We start from the raw sequence: 17856 nt of genomic DNA, 5'->3' as shown, positions 1-17856 counted from the left end.
CACCTCCACCAGTCTCTTAGACACTGAAACTGCTGACTGTCAAGCAGACTGATGGCTTTCACTGAGTGGCCCTGTAAGTAAAATTCAGAATTCACTTTAACAGTCATTTGAACTGTCACTGTATGAATTATGGACTGAGATACATTCTGCTTTGCCACTTCCAAAGGAAAGCTCCTCGTGAATATTAAATTAGAAATGGGAATAGTATTTTTCAAGCCAAATGATTTAAGCTACATATCTAGGTTTAGAAGGGGCTTTAAAAACATATTTTATATCCAAGTGAAAAAACATCTCAAACTGAAACGATCTTGCACTTTTATTAAAATAATGTGTACATGTATGTATGTGACACACATATATATATATATTCATAGCTGTGACTGTTTTTCTTTTAAAAATATATTCCTTATATTACAAAATTAAAATTCTTGAAGGCTTTGTGTAAACCATATATGTTAAATAATGTAGAAAGACCTCAAATAAATTGAAGACATGACTTTTTCCCTAGAAAGTTGTATATTATGCCTAAAATAACACATGAGTAATTATCAAACCACATCATGATATGTAAAATATATTGAGTAGCCTGAGTGATTTCAAAGGTTTCATTAGTAACTCTGGCTCAGTGTTCAGTTCTGGGTCCGGTCATGAAGTAAGGGATGATAAGAAAAGGAACAGATGCTGAACAGTCTCAGATCATGGTGTGATACCAGAAAGAGCAATGAACTGTATATTGCAAGGGAGGTGGGGAGTTATTTCTGTGAATAAGCACAGTGGCTAAATTTCAAAAAGCTTTTTTGGAAAAATTAATGAATAATGTACTCATTATGTACTCATAGATTGAGAGAATTAATATTGTTAAAATGTTCACAATACTCAAGGTAATCTAGAGATTCAATACAATCTATATCAATATTCCAGTGGCATTCTTCATAGAAACCTAAAATTTTTATGGAATCATAAAAGACCCCAAATAGCCAAATCAATCTTGAGAAAGGAAAACAAAGCTGGAGGCAACATGCTCTCTGGTGTCAAACTATATTACAAAGCTACAGTAATCAAAACAGTATGGCATTAGTACAAAAACAGATACTTGATCAGAACAGAATAGAGAACTCAGAAATAAGCCCACACATATTTGGTCAATTAATATACAAGAAAAGAGGCAAGAATATATAATTAGGGCAAGGACAGTCTCTTCAATAAATGGTGCTGGGAAAATTGGACAGCTACACAGAAAAGAATGAAACTGGACAATGATCTTACACTATGTAAAAAAATTAACTGTGGAGAAATATCAATAACCTCAGATATGCAGATGATACCACCCTTATGGCAGAAAGTGAAGAGGAACTCAAAAGCCTCTGGATGAAAGTAAAAGAGGAGAGTGAAAAAGTTGGCTTAAAGCTCAACATTCAGAAAACGAAGATCATGGCATCCAGTCCCATTACTCCATGGGAAATAGATGGAGAAACAGTGGAAACAGTGTCAGACTTTATTTTTTGGGCTCCAAAATCACTGCAGATGGTGATTGCAGCCATGAAATTAAAAGACGCTTACTCCTTGGAAGAAAAGTTATAACCAACCTAGATAGCATATTCAAAAGCAGAGACATTACTTAGCTGACTAAGGTCCATCTAGTCAAGGCTATGGTTTTTCCAGTAGTCATGTATGGATGTGAGAGTTGGACTGTGAAGAAGGCTGAGCGCTGAAGAATTGATGCTTTTGAACAGTGGTGTTGGAGAAGACTCTTGAGAGTCCCTTGGACTCCAAGGAGATCCAACCAGTCCATTCTGAAGGAGATCAGCCCTGGGATTTCTTTGGAAGGAAAGATGCTAAAGCTGAAACTCCAGCTTTAGTACTTTGGCCACCTCATGCGAAGAGTTGACTCATTGGAAAAGACTCTGATGCTGGCAGGGACTGGGGGCAGGAGGAGAAGGGGACGACAGAGGATAAGATGGCTGGCTGGCATCACTGACTCAATGGACGTGAGTCTGAGTGAACGCCGGGAGTTGGTGATGGACAGGGAGGCCTGGCGTGCTGCGATTCATGGGGTCGCAAAGAGTCGGACACGACTGAGCGACTGAACTGAACTGACCTGAAAGATTTGAACCTAAGACCTGAAACTATAGAACTCCTAGAAGAAAACACAGGCAGTAAGGTCCCTCACACAGGCCTTGCTGATCATTTTAATCTGAGACCAAAATGAAAGGCAACAAAAGCAAAAGTAAACAGTTGGAACTACTTCGAACTAGAAAGCCTCTACACAGAAGAGGGAACCATCAACAGACTGAAAAGGCTGCCTACTTAATGAAAGAAAATATGTGCAATTGATAAATCTCATAAGGGACTGACATCCAAAATACATGAAGAACTGACACAATTCAGTGGGCTTCCCAGCTGGAACAGTGGTAGAAAATCCAGCTGCCAGTGCAGGAGATGCAAGAGAAACAGGGTTGATCCCAGGGTCGAGAAGATCTCCTGGAGTGGGAAATGTCAATCCAGCCCAGTATTCTTGTCTGGGATATATCATGGACAGAGGACCCTGGTGGGCTACAGTCCACTTCGTCCACAACTAAGTGACTAAGCACACACACACATACAACTCAAGCGCAAAAAAAGCAAGTGAAAGACAAACACACAATCCACAGGCCAATGAAAAAAGGCTCAGTATCATTAGCCATCAAGAAAATATAAATCAAAGCCACGCTGAGATATCATTTCATACCTGTCAGAATGGCTACTATGAACAAGAACAAAATAACAACGGTTGCAGAGGTTGTGAAGAAAAGGGCACCCTCCTGCACTGCTAAGAACGTAAATTGATGCAGTTCAACATGGAAAACACTATAAAGTTCTTCAAAAAATTAAAAATAGAACTACAATGTGATCCAGAAACTCCACTTCTGGGTATTTATCTGAAACAATGAAAACATGAACTCAAAAGGACATATGCAACCCTATGTTCATATCAATATTATTTATAATAGCTAACATACAGAAACAATCTAAGACTCCATGATGGATGAATGTAATAAATAAATTCTGCCATATGTGTGTGTGTGTAATATATATGTATTTCAGCCATTAAAAAAAAAGAGAGAGAGAATAAAATCTTCATTTGTAACAACACAAATGGACCTCAAGAGCATTATGCTATGTGAAATAAGACAGAGAAAGGCAAATACCATATGATCTCTCTTATATGTGGAATCTAAAATATATATATATATATATAAATTTTAAAAAAGAAAAAGCTCATAGATACAAAGAACAGACTGCTGGTTGCCAGGGGCTCAGATAAGAAGCGGGAGAAATGGGTGAATTGTTTGTTTTAGCTTAAATAAATTGATTTATTTAAAAGAAAAAATTGTACCTGCAGTTTGAAAACATAAAAATGTATTCTCAGGAAACAAAACTGAGGAGTTGGTTAGTCAAGAATATTGAATACTAGGCTGAGCAGTTTAAATTTCACATAATAAGCATCAGTCACATGAATATTATGTTAAAATTATGTTAAGAAGATTGTGATGAAAACGCTTGAGTTGAATGAGACTTGAGTTGACAACAGAGATTATTGGAGGTGAGGTGCAAAGGAAAGGCTTGCAACAATGAAGTATGCCAACAAGTTACATTAATTTAAGTAAGAAAGAATGAAATCTTACCAAAAAAGGATAGAGATCAAAAACTAACTTTAAAAAGCAAGTTGAAAAGATAATACAAAACTATTGTGAAGTTTTGAAATGGAGAATTCTGGAGGATTATAATGATATTGGTGATGGTGGATAAACTGAATAAATATTCTAGTTTAAAGCTATTTTTATCAATTACTTAGCAACCAGAAGTCTGCTATAAAAACTATGCATTTAACATATATCACTATGTATATGAAGATAAGTAAGTGCTATATGAATAATTAAATTCAGGATATTTACAAAGTCTTCATATAATATTATATAATATACAGTTTAGGTATTTGTGGGAAAGGAAAATAAATTAATCTAACATTTGCTGAGCAGGTGAGAATAACTACAATTCAGGCTTGTGTTTTGGTTAGAATCCTTATAGATTCTACATTCAGTAACTGATCCCAGGCTCTATTGATTACATTTATTCTTCAGGTTCACAACAAAAAATATAGCTCTAAACTCACTTCATTCTTAATTCTGAATCAAAGCCATCTATCTATCTATATAAACTTTTTAAGGATGATTACATGAAAGACTATAACCCATCAGTAACCTGGAGTGTTTCTTATTTTTTTGGCCTGAAATACACTTGTGCGTGTCCTGTAGATTTGTTTTAACTGGATAATTCTAGTTATATCAGCACCTGGCAGTGAGAATATCACAAAAGTCTCGTGAAATCTGCTATTCTTTTATGACAGAGGAGTGGGTGAGCACACTGTACACCAGGTGAGATCCCTGGGAACAATGTTCTTTCAATTTGAACAAGGCAAGCTGTATTCCTCCTGAGCTGCAGGTTTATTTCTCATCTTACGTGACTGATCATGTCTTTTGCTCTTGCTAACTCTGCTGTCCATCTCCAGTAGCTACTTAGCAAATCATGGAATTCTTACTGTGTACCAACTCTATACTGGATTCATTTTTGCCCTCTTATTGCATTTTTCTTCAGCTCTGTTTTTTTATTTATGATATTGCAAGTGTTTATGTGGATCACTGCAATTTTTTTTTTTTTTAGAACAGGTGAAACATACTAATAGGTACACCTCCATATTAAGGCCTCCATTAAGTAATTTCACATCACCACATTTAGACATCATAACATCTCACAAGAGGGTTTCCATGAGCATTAGCAAGATGGCTGAGAAAAATTAATTTCAGGTAGGTACCAATATCTTAGGGAGTAAAAGTACAGTAAAAAACCCCAAAGTTACATGAGAAATATTTAAAAACAAAACAAAAAACCTAGCCTTATAAAAAGAAAGGTAGTTGTGAACTGTTGACTCCTGGGATGTCAATTATCTTTACCCGTGCATGAGAGATAGTTGCTCAGTCCTGTACGACTCTCTGAGACTACATGGGCTTGTAGCCTGCCAGGCTACTCGGTCCATGGAATTCTCCAGGCAAGAACACTGGAGTGGGTTGCTATTTCCTTCTCCAAGGTTGCCCATGCATACTCAATTACTAAGTCATGTCCAACTTCTTGCAACCTCACAGACTACAGCCCACCAGGTTCCTCTGGCCATGTTATTTCCCAGGCAAGAATACTAGAATGGATTGCCTTTTCCTTCTCCAGTCAATTACCTCTGGCCTATCTTTAATAAAAACAGCAATAAATATTTAAATAAATAAATCTCTGCCTTGATTGTTTCACTAATTCCCTACTTCAATCCACTTTCTTCAGATTGTGAGGAGAACAGTGTATATGGAGAGGGGGGAAATTATTTTCTCCCTGGAAATTATCAATTTCAAAAGTTCCGTTAACTTTCCTATTGAGTTACTCAAGTGATGCTGGCCTAAAGGGATGCAGATGGTCTGTGATTTTTCTACCTTCCAAAGTATTCACATTTGTTTGCATTTTGTTCTGTCTGTTATTTCACAGCATTAAACCACATTTGTTTAGTTGTAAACATAGTGGGTAGGTAGAATAATTAGATTCTGGTTCTAGCTCTTAGGGTTATGTAACTGGGAACAAGGCATGAATTTCTGTACCTCGGGACATTCATCTGTAAGAAGGGGAAGATAACCAGATTCCTCAGAGCTGCTGTGAAGATTCAGTGAAATAATACACATGCTTAGAACAATGTGTGGTGTTCTACACCCTCTTCATATCATCATCTATTTTCATTTCATCTTCCTCTGTATTTTCAGGGGAAACAGGTGGCATAGCACAGGAACTCTTGTAGAGAGATAGACAAGAAATAGAAACATAACACTGAAAGCTTCCATCTATAATTTGCCAGTGTCATCACCACATGGTGCAGCAGTGACTGTGCTAAAGTCATCATTGTCCCTGCTGACCATCTTGTGCAGCTTACTAATCACTCAATTCGATTCTGAGGGCATGGAATGGCATTTTCATTTTTGACAGACCTGACACCACAGGCTGCCCATTATTAAACCACACATTTGGTCCTTCTGTCCCAGGTTGTCTGCAATATGTGGACAATCTACAAGTCTTCCCACAGGGATTTGAATGAGGTTAAAATGTGACGATTCGCTTTTATCCCTGTTCACATGGTGCTTTACAAGATGAGTTAAGGATGCCCCAGATATAGCAGTTCATCATTCTGTTTCTGTGCAAGGTGCAATGCAAGGCAGCCAAGAAGAAGCTGCCCTTCAGTCCTTGGATTCAGAGGTTTCTGGCTTCGTGTGCAAGCTCCTATTCTCACACAGACTTGGGCAGTGTGAAAATAAGAAGTAATAAAATTCTGAGTTCCACGAAGACACACACAGAGAAAAATGATTCTCGATCTTTAAAGCTGGGGCATCACTGCAGTAGTACTAAGAGAGCTAAGTGGCTTCCTGGATGGTGGAGCAGTAAAGAATCCACCTGCTAATGCAGGAGACGCAGAAGCCACAGGTTCCATCCTTGGGTCACAAGATCCCCATGAGGAGGAAATGGCAACTAACTCCAGTATTCTTTTCTTGGGAATCCTATGGACAGAGGAGCCTGGGCTACAGCCCATGGGGTAACAAAAGAGTTGGATGTGGCTGAGCATACTTGAGCAAGAGAGCAGAAGCACAGTCCAAAGACAGGCCCAGTAATGAATCTGAACAGGAAAGGGACTCGCTGCCAGTCCACAGTGCCCTATGGACCAGCCAGGCTTCTCAGTCCGGGTTTTCCTGTCTGTTTTTCCCTCACTGCTTCTATTTGTCAAGGGAAGAAAAAAAAAAAAAGAAAATGACAAAGATCAATATGACTGATCCAAGAAAAACTGGGGAGAGAAATCTCACTTCCCTGGTCTTGCTTTTCTGCAAATCCTCTTTCCTGAACCCCTAGGAGTATATCCCCTCTACTCCTTTCAGGAGATGAGAACTTTTCAGCCTCTATGGAATCCCCTTCCCAACTCCAATCCCATTCCTGCTTCCCAACCAAAGCAGACAAGTAAACCTACCAGGGATACACTGAATTCATTTACATAAATAATTTACTTTTCCAAGTAAGAACAGTGCTCCTTCCTCCCCTTGAAACCGTACTACAACTCAGATTCTCCTCAAGAGAATCTAGTTCTGGTTATTAAGAAAACAAGGTCAGAAATTTTGTGTTCACTCTTCTGCTTCCAGATGACCAGACATAAAGGACCCAATGCCCTTCTCAGAGTGCTTTCTTGCTTTCACACTGTCTGAGCTTCTATTTATCTGCTGGAAACACATATGTGGTCTCTCTTGTATATGACAGATATGCAATCAAACATCACAGTGGCTCGAGGTCATGCAGTACCCAGATGCTGGGACAAATGATGAGGCCAACTGTACATGAACAAACCTTTGGGTTAGAGAGATGGTGGAGAATACAAGGGAACCTCAGCTCCTAAGGAACCACAGCCTCTGTTCTGCAATACACAAGTGTATAACAAAACAACAGTGACATAATGCGTAACTTAGAAACGTTATCAATATTAATGATTGCCTTAGGCAAAAGAAAACTCATAATGTAATTTGGTTGGTAGACTAAAGCTGATGATTACAATATGTGGCAAATTTCTCAGTTTCTATGTCAATTAGAATTTAAACACAATAATCATTATTTATGTGTATATTAGGTATAAATATTTAATATGGATTATATTAAATGACAGATTAACAGTGTTCTATATTTTATAGAAATGCAAGGGTAAAATATATATCTAAGGTAGTCTTTATAATTTGCTTCTTCATAACGTTTGGGTCATTTGCTTACAACTTTAAAAACCTTACATAACACCCCCATGACTACCAGAAAGAAGTTTCTGGCTCAGTTTATCTTTATCTATTCTACCTGGGTGGTACATTCAGTGCGAAGGGGACTGCAAGTCCCTCCACTTTGCTTGGATAGTAGTTTTTTTTAAACCATTTATCATTTATTATTATTTTTACTTTACAATATTGTATTGGTTTTGCCATACATCAACATGAATCCACCACGGGTGTACACGTGTTCCCCATCCTGAACCGCGCCCCCCCCAACTCCCTCCCCGTACCATCCCTCTGGGTCATAGTTTTTATGACTGCATACAACCAGTTTGAATTTGTACTGAGGCTGAGATTTTCTCAGTGCAATATATGCACCTTTCTTCTCACTATTCTCCAAGTAATTTTCTCTTAAATTGCAATTTGATTACTATCTGATGATTAAGATCCCAAGACCTATTTTAAAAATTCCATATCTAGTCAAAAACTGTAAAAGAGTAAAAGTAACTGTTCTTCTGGATCATTACCTAGTTTTGGTTCTTTTATAGCGAAATTTTAAATTAGCAACTTAAGACTTAGGAAAAACATTAGTTTAAAAATATCTTAATTGAAAAAAATTTTGATAAAAAATATCAAATATTGCTCAGAAAAGGTCACTGTTATTTAATTTCACAGTATAAATGTACAAAGCAACTGGTGAAATATCACTGTAAAAAAATATTTCTTTTTGCTTTATTTTCTAAAGGCAATTGAGACAAGCATAACAGATAAGTAAGACAACATCGGCAATACACAAATACACTAATAAAAACAGATGAACCATCAATGACAAAATAATATATAAACATATGAACAAGAGCATGACTGGAAACCCCAGAAGTATCACATTCAGTATTAACCTAAAGGTAGTGTGTATATATATATATATATACATATATATATATATATATATATCTGTGTGTGTGTGTGTGTGTATGTGTGTAAAGTCAATTTTTATACCACTACCTATTTCAGTAGCAGGTAATATTTTTATTGTCTTATTCATAGAGATTTCTCTCAATACAACAGCTCTAACAGATATAGAACTATCTGGACTTTCAAATAATAAATGCTGGAATCATTTTTATAGATATTGCATATGTATGATTGGTTCTACTATGTATAGATAATATACAGATAACTAATTTTAATTAAAAATTAAAATTAAAATTTAATTAATTTTAACAGCACAAAATATTTTAAAAGTGTATTACTGACCTGAATATAAACATTCAGAATAAAAACTTTACATTAAATGGATACTTTTAAAATAATACATAATTTAATAAGGGAGATAAAATTGATAACATATATATTTGCCATGTGCCAATCCAAAATCATTACCCCAATTCAATTTGATTATATAAAGTCACAGTAAATAATTTTTTTAATAGAAAACTAAAAAAAATAAAGAGAAAAAGTAACAACAAAAAATAAAGTCACATATTTACATTGTATGATATATAAACTTATCTATACTAGAAAAGCTATTCAACATTCTCTCCATTTTATAACTACCTCTTAACTATTAATTGATTGAATTGCACTTTTTGTTCAAGTTCTTTTATATTTTCAATTACCACAATGCATTAGGTGACTTGTTTGCATTATGTGTAAATGCCAACTATAAAATATGAATGATACACTTAAAATTACTTGAGTTTCAACACCTGACCAAATATCTGAACACTAGAATAACATTAATTAAATAAATGGCCTACTCCCATATGACTGCAACTGAGAAATGTCCATTAACAGCAATTTATCTACATTTGTGATAATTTATCCACATCTAGTGCATTGTGTTCCAAACTTTAAAATTACTAAGTCATGATGAAGGATGAGAAGGGCTAGTCCAAACTGTCTGAAGACATTTAAGACCTGAAATTTACCAATCTTTAACTGCAAGAGAATAGTCTAAATCTTTATTATTTTATAAATCTTAAAATATGAAATAGGAAACAAAAAGTATTTTTAACCCTTACAATTTACATATTACAAAATGGTCTCCACAGAAGATTAATTAAATTTTCAGTCTCTACTCATATTGCTTTCAATTACAGAGTAACTTTGATAATATTAAGTAGTCTAAATATTAAAGTATATAGAAGACTTCTATATACTCTCTAGTATATAGAGCCATCTCTAGTAGATTTTAGCTACTTTATTTTCAAGCAAACACTGAATATACTACTTACAAATAGAAATTCTGTAAGGACATCATCATAACATAAGTAATACTGTCAACATCATGGCAGAAATTCACTTAAAATTATATCTGTGAACTCCTCCCTGATGAAGCCTTGTTTTCATATTCTTTATTATGTTCTTCCCAAAGCCTAACTTCATGAGGCCCTGAGATATAGCATGCATTCAAACATTAGCTGACGGGATAAAAGACTACTTGGTTCAGTTTAGCCACTCAGTCGTGTCTGACTATGACCCCATGGACAGCAGGACACCAGGCCTCCCTGTCCATCACCGCCTCCCTGTCCATCACCAACTCCCGGAGCTCCCTCAGACTCACGTCCATTGAGTCAATGATGCCATCTAACCATCTCATACTCTGTCGTCCCCTTCTCCTCCTGCCCTCAGTCTTTCCCAGCATCAGGGTCTTTTCTAATGAGTCAGCACTTCGCATCAGATGCTCAAAGTATTGGAGCTTCAGCTTCAGCATCAGTCCTTCCAATAAATATTCAAGACTGATTTTCTTTAGGATTGACTAGTTTCATCTCTTTGCAGTTCAAGGGACACTCAAGAGTCTTCTCCAACACCACAGTTCAAAAACATCAGTGCTTTGGTGTTCAGCCTTCTTTATGGTCCAGCTCTCACATCCATAGTGGAGGATGGGCTTCCCTGGTGGCTCACACAGTAAAGTGTCGCCTGCAGTGTGGGAGACCTGGGTTCGATCCCTGGGTCGGGAAGATCCCCTGGAGAAGGAAATGGCAACCCACTCCAGTACTCTTGCCTGGAAAATTCCATGGACAGAGAGGAGCCTTGTAAACTACAGTCCACGGGTTCGCAAAGAGCTGGGCACGACTATGCGACGTCACTTCTCACATCCATACATGAATACTGGAAAATCCATAGCTTTGACTAGACAGACCATTGTCGATAAAGTAATATCTCTGCTTTTTAATATGCTGTCTAGGCTTTTCATAGCTTTTCTTCCAAGGAAAAGGTGTCTTTTAATTTCATGGCTGCATCACCATCTGCAGTGATTCTGGAGCCCAAGAAAATAAAGTCTGTCAGTGTTTCCATTGTTTCCCCATCTATTTGCCATGAAGTGATTGGACCAGATGCCATGATCTTAGTTTTCTGAATGTTGAATTTTAAGCCAACTTTTTCACTCTCCTCTTTCATTTTCATCAAGAGGCTCTTTAGTTCCTCTTAACTTTCTGCCATAAGGGTGGTGTCATCTGTATAGCTGAGGTTATTGATATTTCTCCCTGTAATCTTGATTCCAGGTTGTGCTTCATCCAGCATGGCATTTCACATGGAAGGTCCCTTGGAGAAAGAAAAGGCAACCTACTCCAGTATTCTTGCCTGGGAAATCCCATGGACATTACGGTCCATGGGGTCGCAAAGAGTTGGACATGACTGAACATGAGCATTAGAGGATAAGATTTACACAAGGATCCATTGATGTGTATATTACATAAACATTCCATATATTTTACATAGAATTACTTCCCTGGTGGCTTAGATGGTAAAGCGTCTGCCTACAATGTGGAAGACCCAGGTTCGATCCCTGGGTTGGGAAGATCCCCTGGAGAAAGAAATGGCAACCCATTCCAGTACTCTTGCTTGGAAAATCCCATGGACGGAGGAGCCTGGTAGGCTATAGTCCATGGGGTCACAAAGAGTCAGACACGACTGAGCGACTTCACTTTCACATAGAATACAGATCTATTACATATACATTATACATATACATACATATTACATGTATTTTACATGTTTGTCTGTTTCCCTAGCAAAAGGTGGTACAATATAAATATAACTGAATTATCTGCGGTTAGTTTACAGAAAATCTATAGTGTGGAATATACACTTCTGTGTTATGACAGACTCACCAATCTTCCCTCTTTAACATTACCCCTTCATGCATCAGTGATATGCCTCACTCATTTTTACATGTCAATCCACCATATCTTATTAAGACTGAACTTAAAATTCTTAAAATGAAGAGCTCTACTTTTCTCTCCTCTAATTCTCCCCCATCATTTCTAGAATGTGCCTCTAGATGGGGAATATATCCATCTTGGTGCATATTCCATCAGAAGCAGACCTTGAGATAAGGATGGAAGTGTAAGTAGTTTACTTGGGAAATGATCCAGAAAATACCAGTTAGGCAGAGAGGGAAGAAAGCTAATAAAGCTCACAATATCAAGCCAGTTACCCCCCTATACCAGTTAGAGTGGGGTCCCATAGGACACAGTATAAAGAACATAAGCCAGAGTGGTCCCAACCAAGGAACTAGGAGGCTACAGTATTTATCTAACAAATCTGTATTTACTCAGTGGTACTTCTGGCTTGCTCTCCAAGAGGGCCGGGTGTGCACGTAAGGCCAAGAGGAAACAAACAAAAAATATCAAGCAGAGGGTGTTCCTAGAAAATATCCAGTAAATATGGGCAGAGCACTAAATGCATCTGTTGGCAGAACTGTCTACTTATTCCCAGATTAAAGAGTGCTTCCTCCTTTTCTCTGTAGGAATTGAGCCCACGAAGATAACTGAGAACAACATTGCTACTCACACTTAATGGCAAAGAGAAGTTTGTGACCGTACTAAAGCCAAAAGAGATGACCTCACTTGCAAACTTTGACTCATGGATTAAGAAGGGAATGCAATGAAGAGCACCTCATCTAAGCTAGATTCTATAAAATTATTCTTATAAATAGAAATTTAATTAGGTAGAAGGAAATTAGGAGCTTCTTAAGTAATTTGAGTCACAAAGGACTGAACCCAAGTGTCATCTTTACACTTGTAAGGTATATCACCATAACAAGTATTTAATTTCCCAGAAACTGAGTTTCCTAGTCCTTAAAATAATTACCTACAATTCAAGGACTATCAGATAATTGACTGAAATAATAACTATCGTAAGTTAACTCATACATATGTTTTTACATGCATGTTACACACACACATACACATATAATATAGCTAACATATAGCACTAGCTAAGTACTCAGTATAAACTGCTAGTTTTACAGGAATATCTTACAGAAATAAAATTACTGAAATTTGTAACAGCTGAATGACTTGCCTAAGGCCACTCAGGTAGTGAATAAATAAGCACAGCACTGATATCTGGGTCCTCCATATTAATCAAGGATCTTATCTTCAAAGATGGACAACAAACAAAACCAAAACTAAACAGTAGGTTTTCATGGAGGCACAAAATTACCTTTAAATGTGAATGAACAATGTTTAAAATGTTAACACTGTAACCGAATAGGACCCTATGGGGGTTCCCAAGACAGATTTCTCCCCACCATGTCCTCTGCCTGCCCCTTGTCTGTAGAAAACTTTAGCCTCCGAGGCTGAGTTCCAAAGAATAAATTTAACTGGAGAAGTGGGGAAATGGCAGAAAAAAAGGAAAACAGTCAAGTAAAACAAAATAAGAATATGTCAGCCATTAAACAAAGTCAAGGACCTCAATGGCCATCAAAACATTCTGAGCCCTGATCTTCAGGCTGTTCTGCAGACACGAAGACCCCACTAGGTGGAAGAAGTTAACTTCCTGCTGTCCACAACCTGGTAGACCCCAAGTTGGTTTAGAACCAGAAAGTTGAACATGTAGGCTCCTGATTACCTCATCACCAACCAATCAAAAGAATGTCCAGGAGCTGCACACACTGCACAACTGCCCCTCCTTCACATTCTGTCTTTAAAAACATCTCCCTGAAAGCTACTGGCAAGTTTAGGCATTTCCAGAACCAGCTACCTGGACTCCTTGCTTGGTGCCCTGAAATAAAGGCTGCACTTGCCAGGGCTTCCCTGGTGGCTCAGATGGTAAAGAGTCTGCCTGCACTGTGGGAGACTCGGTTCCATCTCTAGGTCAGGAAGTTGCCCCTGGAGAAGGAAATGACAACCCACTCCAATATTCTTGCCTGGAAAATCCCATGGACAGAGGAGCCTGGCAGGCTACAGTCCATGGGGTTGCAAAGAGTTGGACACAACTGAGCGACTTCACTTTTTCTTTTGCCTTCACCACAAAGCATTGTCAGTAGATTGGCTTTACTGCACAGGCAAGTGGACCCAAGTTTAGTTTGGTAACAGTACTTTATTTTATTAGTAAATATGGCCGAATTTTAGAGTTAAACTTCGGCTAGTAGAAACTTATATTATAAAAGGGATTTTAAAAGTGCAAAACATTTTTCAACATGGCAATGACTCATTTAGGATGCATTCAACTAACCAAAATTCTTAATTAACTAAATATCTTCAGCATCCCTAGAAAAGTCAGGGCAACCCCATGAGCAATCATTATCTTAGATACGATGTTTAAAAAACAAACAAGGCTATCATCACCAGTCTGAAATGTCTAGGTACTCTGCCAACTCACATTTTTGCAATGAGGATTTCTATTCAATTAATACATGATGATCCTGATATCCTGAAGTAACAAATATAGATCCAATCACTATGAACACCAAGCTGCACTTGATGAGCCACTGAGCAAAGTTAAAATAGTGTATCTAAATGTCAGTTAGCACTGAAATTGGTTTAAATATTCTTTTCTTCATCTTTAGTCAACCAGAACACCTTACTTTCCAAGCATACTGGTATGAATTCTTTAATTTTTATCAATATATACATTTTTGCCTAAAAAGAGATTGAACTGAAATATCATCTACAAAACATCTATATCCCTTTAAATTACTAACATGAGACCAAAGAAGAAGGCCACAAGTGATGCCTCAGATAAAATCCCCTGTGTGTAGTGTGGGTTTGTATTGGGAGCTGAGATGGGAGGAAGGTATTTCCCAGTGGTTGAACAAGGAAATTCTGAATGGGGCCAATAATGGGTTTTTTATGTTATTAAAACAGAACAGCAATACCAAACTGAAATTTAACGAAAAATTTCAGTTGAGTTGAAAGTCTACTTAGTATACACGTATTATTTTAAAACAAAGAAATGTGGCATGTAATACCTAAATGACTATTTCAGAAAACACCAAATTCAATGAAACATAAAATGTGCTTTTTAAAAAATAATAATAAGACATAACAAGAGTAATTCCAAAAGTTTAACGAGGCAAAGCAGTGATTCTACAGATAAAACACATGAGCAATATGCTGCTAATAACACTCTTTGAAATTTATGTTTTAATTTTGTGACATATATACTATTTTGGTTAAATACATTATTTATGAGAAGGTTGAATCAAGCTATACGAACACATTATGAATAATAATCGTCGTTACCCGTTCAAAGTGAGTTTTTCCAATTGCAAACGCTGTCATTTTCACTAACTACCTGTTACATATTGAAACCAACTGTCTACCTGTGTCTCCAAATGTTTAAAAAGCATAAAATTCCCAGTGGCAGGTGGACACCTAATCAGGTATGCTTTTTCAATCAACTCGGATGCATTTTCGAATTTGATTAACAACAGCCAAGGGGAAAATATGAAAACTGATCGGCAGTGATGCTGCGTGCCATTTGGACGTACTATATCTTTCACACCAGCCTCATCCACACCCTGGGAAAGCACAGATAGACAAAAGAATAAGCACCAAATAAATGCAATAAATACATTGCAGGGGTCCGAAAGTGAAAAGGAGTTCCTTGCCTACACCAGTAGCCCTATAGTCAAAATGGAGAGACACGTCAGAGTCCCTCTCCCTCCCTCCCCCAAGCTCTGGCTCCCTTTCCCCGTCTCCCTCCTTTAGCCTTTCGGCCTCCCTATCCCTCCCTTTTCCAGCTGTATCTTCGGAGCCACACTGCAGCACACCACTCACCTGTCGTCGTTCTGCCATCCTTGGTCCCCGAGCAGCAAATCCCGAAACCTGTACCTGGGAGGCAGAGGGGGCACTTCGCTCTCCAGATCAACCATCCTTCCTCAAAGAGTGGGAATGAGAGACAACGAATGGAGGAGGCGAGGAAGGCGAGCGAAAGAAAATATTGCGGAGTGGGGAGGTGGGGGGCGAGGACTTCGTTAAAGGCGGCGGCGGGAAGGGGGACCGCAGCAGGGGAAGGTGCCTGGGAGGGTGGAGGGGGTCTGCGCCCAGCCGGAAGCTGAGGCCGAAAGGGGCCGGCTCCTCTCCTCCGGAGAGTGTGATGGGGATGATGCAAACCCAGCCCAGGAGCAAAAGTCTGGCTCTGACAAGGACCGACGATGCCAAGGAACCGCCCCCAGGCTGGGCGCCGCCTCTAGTCTCCAGGACTCGGGGGAGGCGGGAATGCAAAAGTTACTTCGCCCGAAAAAAAAGAGAAAAGACGCGCGGTGCCTAGAAAGAGAGGAGAGGGGTGGGCGTGCGCGCAGCGCGAGGGTGAAAGCCCGCCCTGCCCGGCTGCAGGCGCGACCTTCCGCAGGGTAGCCCAGCTTGCAGCAGGTTCCCGCAGGCGGAAGCCCCGCACGGCCGCGCAGGCGCCGGGGGGCCTGGGGCTGGGGGTCCCGGCGCAGCGCACGGGCTCTCCCCGTGGGCGGGGCCTCCGCGGAGGCCCCGCCAATGAAACGCCCCTCGTTAGCATAACGGTGACGGAGGTGCCAGGGGACGACCAATGGGGGCGAGCCTAATTAGTGGGTTCCCGGGCTGAACGCCCCCTCTGGAGGAGGGGGACTCGAGCGCGTCGAGTGTCCCCAGGTCACCCGGCTCCTCGTCTTTGGCCACCTTCAGCCAGGTAGGCAGCGTGGAAATGGCACGTTCCTGGAGAGGGAATCCCCGCTCCCAGCTTCAGGGAAGTCCTAGTCTTTTTTTTTTTTTTCCTCGCAGACTGAAAGCCAGGGAGGTGTTTTCCCTGATCCTGGAAAGGAATGAATAAGGGCCACTTTAGGCCGTTGCAGAGAAGTGTTTAGATGCTGGCAGGGAGGACGCATTGGAATGCGTGGAGGATGACCTACTAGGGCAAGAGTGTGGTGCTGTGGGCTTCCATGTGGCCTTCGCCTTGTTCAGTGCGCCCCGTTAGTGGTCCACGCGGGCAGAGGAAGGGTGAACCCGAGAGTCCACAGCCTACTTTTCAGAATGGACCGCAGCTTATGGGAACATGCCTATGTTGCTCTTCTACCAAACACCGACTCCATCAGGATATGTACATTCAGACACCAACTACTTCTCCTCTGAGAGACACGGGCCTGTGGGTACAGAGAAGGTTGTGTCACGGCCAGTGGCCTCGGGGATCTCATCATTTGCTTGGAGGATCAAGCTTATAAATGAAGTGATACAACATGAGACACAGTAATCCAGCAACATACAGAGTTTGGGAAATACCTGTGAGATAACACACTTTTTCATGCACGGAAGGGTCAAGACAGAAAGTGAACCAAGTCTGTTATGTTACTTTGCAACTTACTCAAGGAAAGGGAAGAAAGCAGTGGAGCGAGCAGAGAGAATCCAATGAGTACATGCAAAATGCTAGTTAAAAATGTTTGGTTCATTCAGGAGTCAGTGATTAATTTGGTATGATTAAATTCTCAATGAGGTCGTGGAGTGGAGTGTTAAATATGGAAAGTTAGAAATTCAATAAAAAGTCAAACTGTAGAAGCAGAGAAAATCGAGTGAGCACCTACCTAAATCTTAAGAATCAGTGGAAATAGATGTCTCTATCTTCCAAATCCTACCCATTCTTCCAGACCCACCTCAAATGACATCTCCTCTATTAGATTTCCTGATGCTTCCATTTGGCTAAGATGCCTTCTTCCTTTGAATCCTTCATACCCTCTGTGAGTGTTTTGCTTGGAGTGCTTACTATTTTCTCGCCGGCTGTATGATTAACTGTGCATTTTTCT

The 17856-nt window shown here is 39.3% G+C and overlaps 1 protein-coding gene across 2 annotated transcripts in view; it reads right to left on the bottom strand.

The window, feature by feature from the left end:
• KCNT2 (potassium sodium-activated channel subfamily T member 2) overlaps nt 1–16543 on the bottom strand; it is a 439686-nt gene extending 423143 nt beyond the window's left edge. For both annotated transcript variants that reach the window (XM_005690450.3, XM_013970060.2), the window contains exon 1: nt 15869–16543. In XM_005690450.3, the coding sequence (XP_005690507.1) occupies nt 15869–15963 (95 nt within the window). In that variant the 5' untranslated portion in view covers nt 15964–16543. The remainder of the gene's footprint in view (nt 1–15868) is intronic.

Source organism: Capra hircus, chromosome 16 (genome assembly GCF_001704415.2).
Source record: "Capra hircus breed San Clemente chromosome 16, ASM170441v1, whole genome shotgun sequence".
In the NCBI taxonomy this organism is placed as follows: Eukaryota; Metazoa; Chordata; class Mammalia; order Artiodactyla; family Bovidae; genus Capra; species Capra hircus.
Note: the sequence above shows the minus strand (reverse complement) of the source record. Positions and strands in the feature narration are given on the sequence as shown.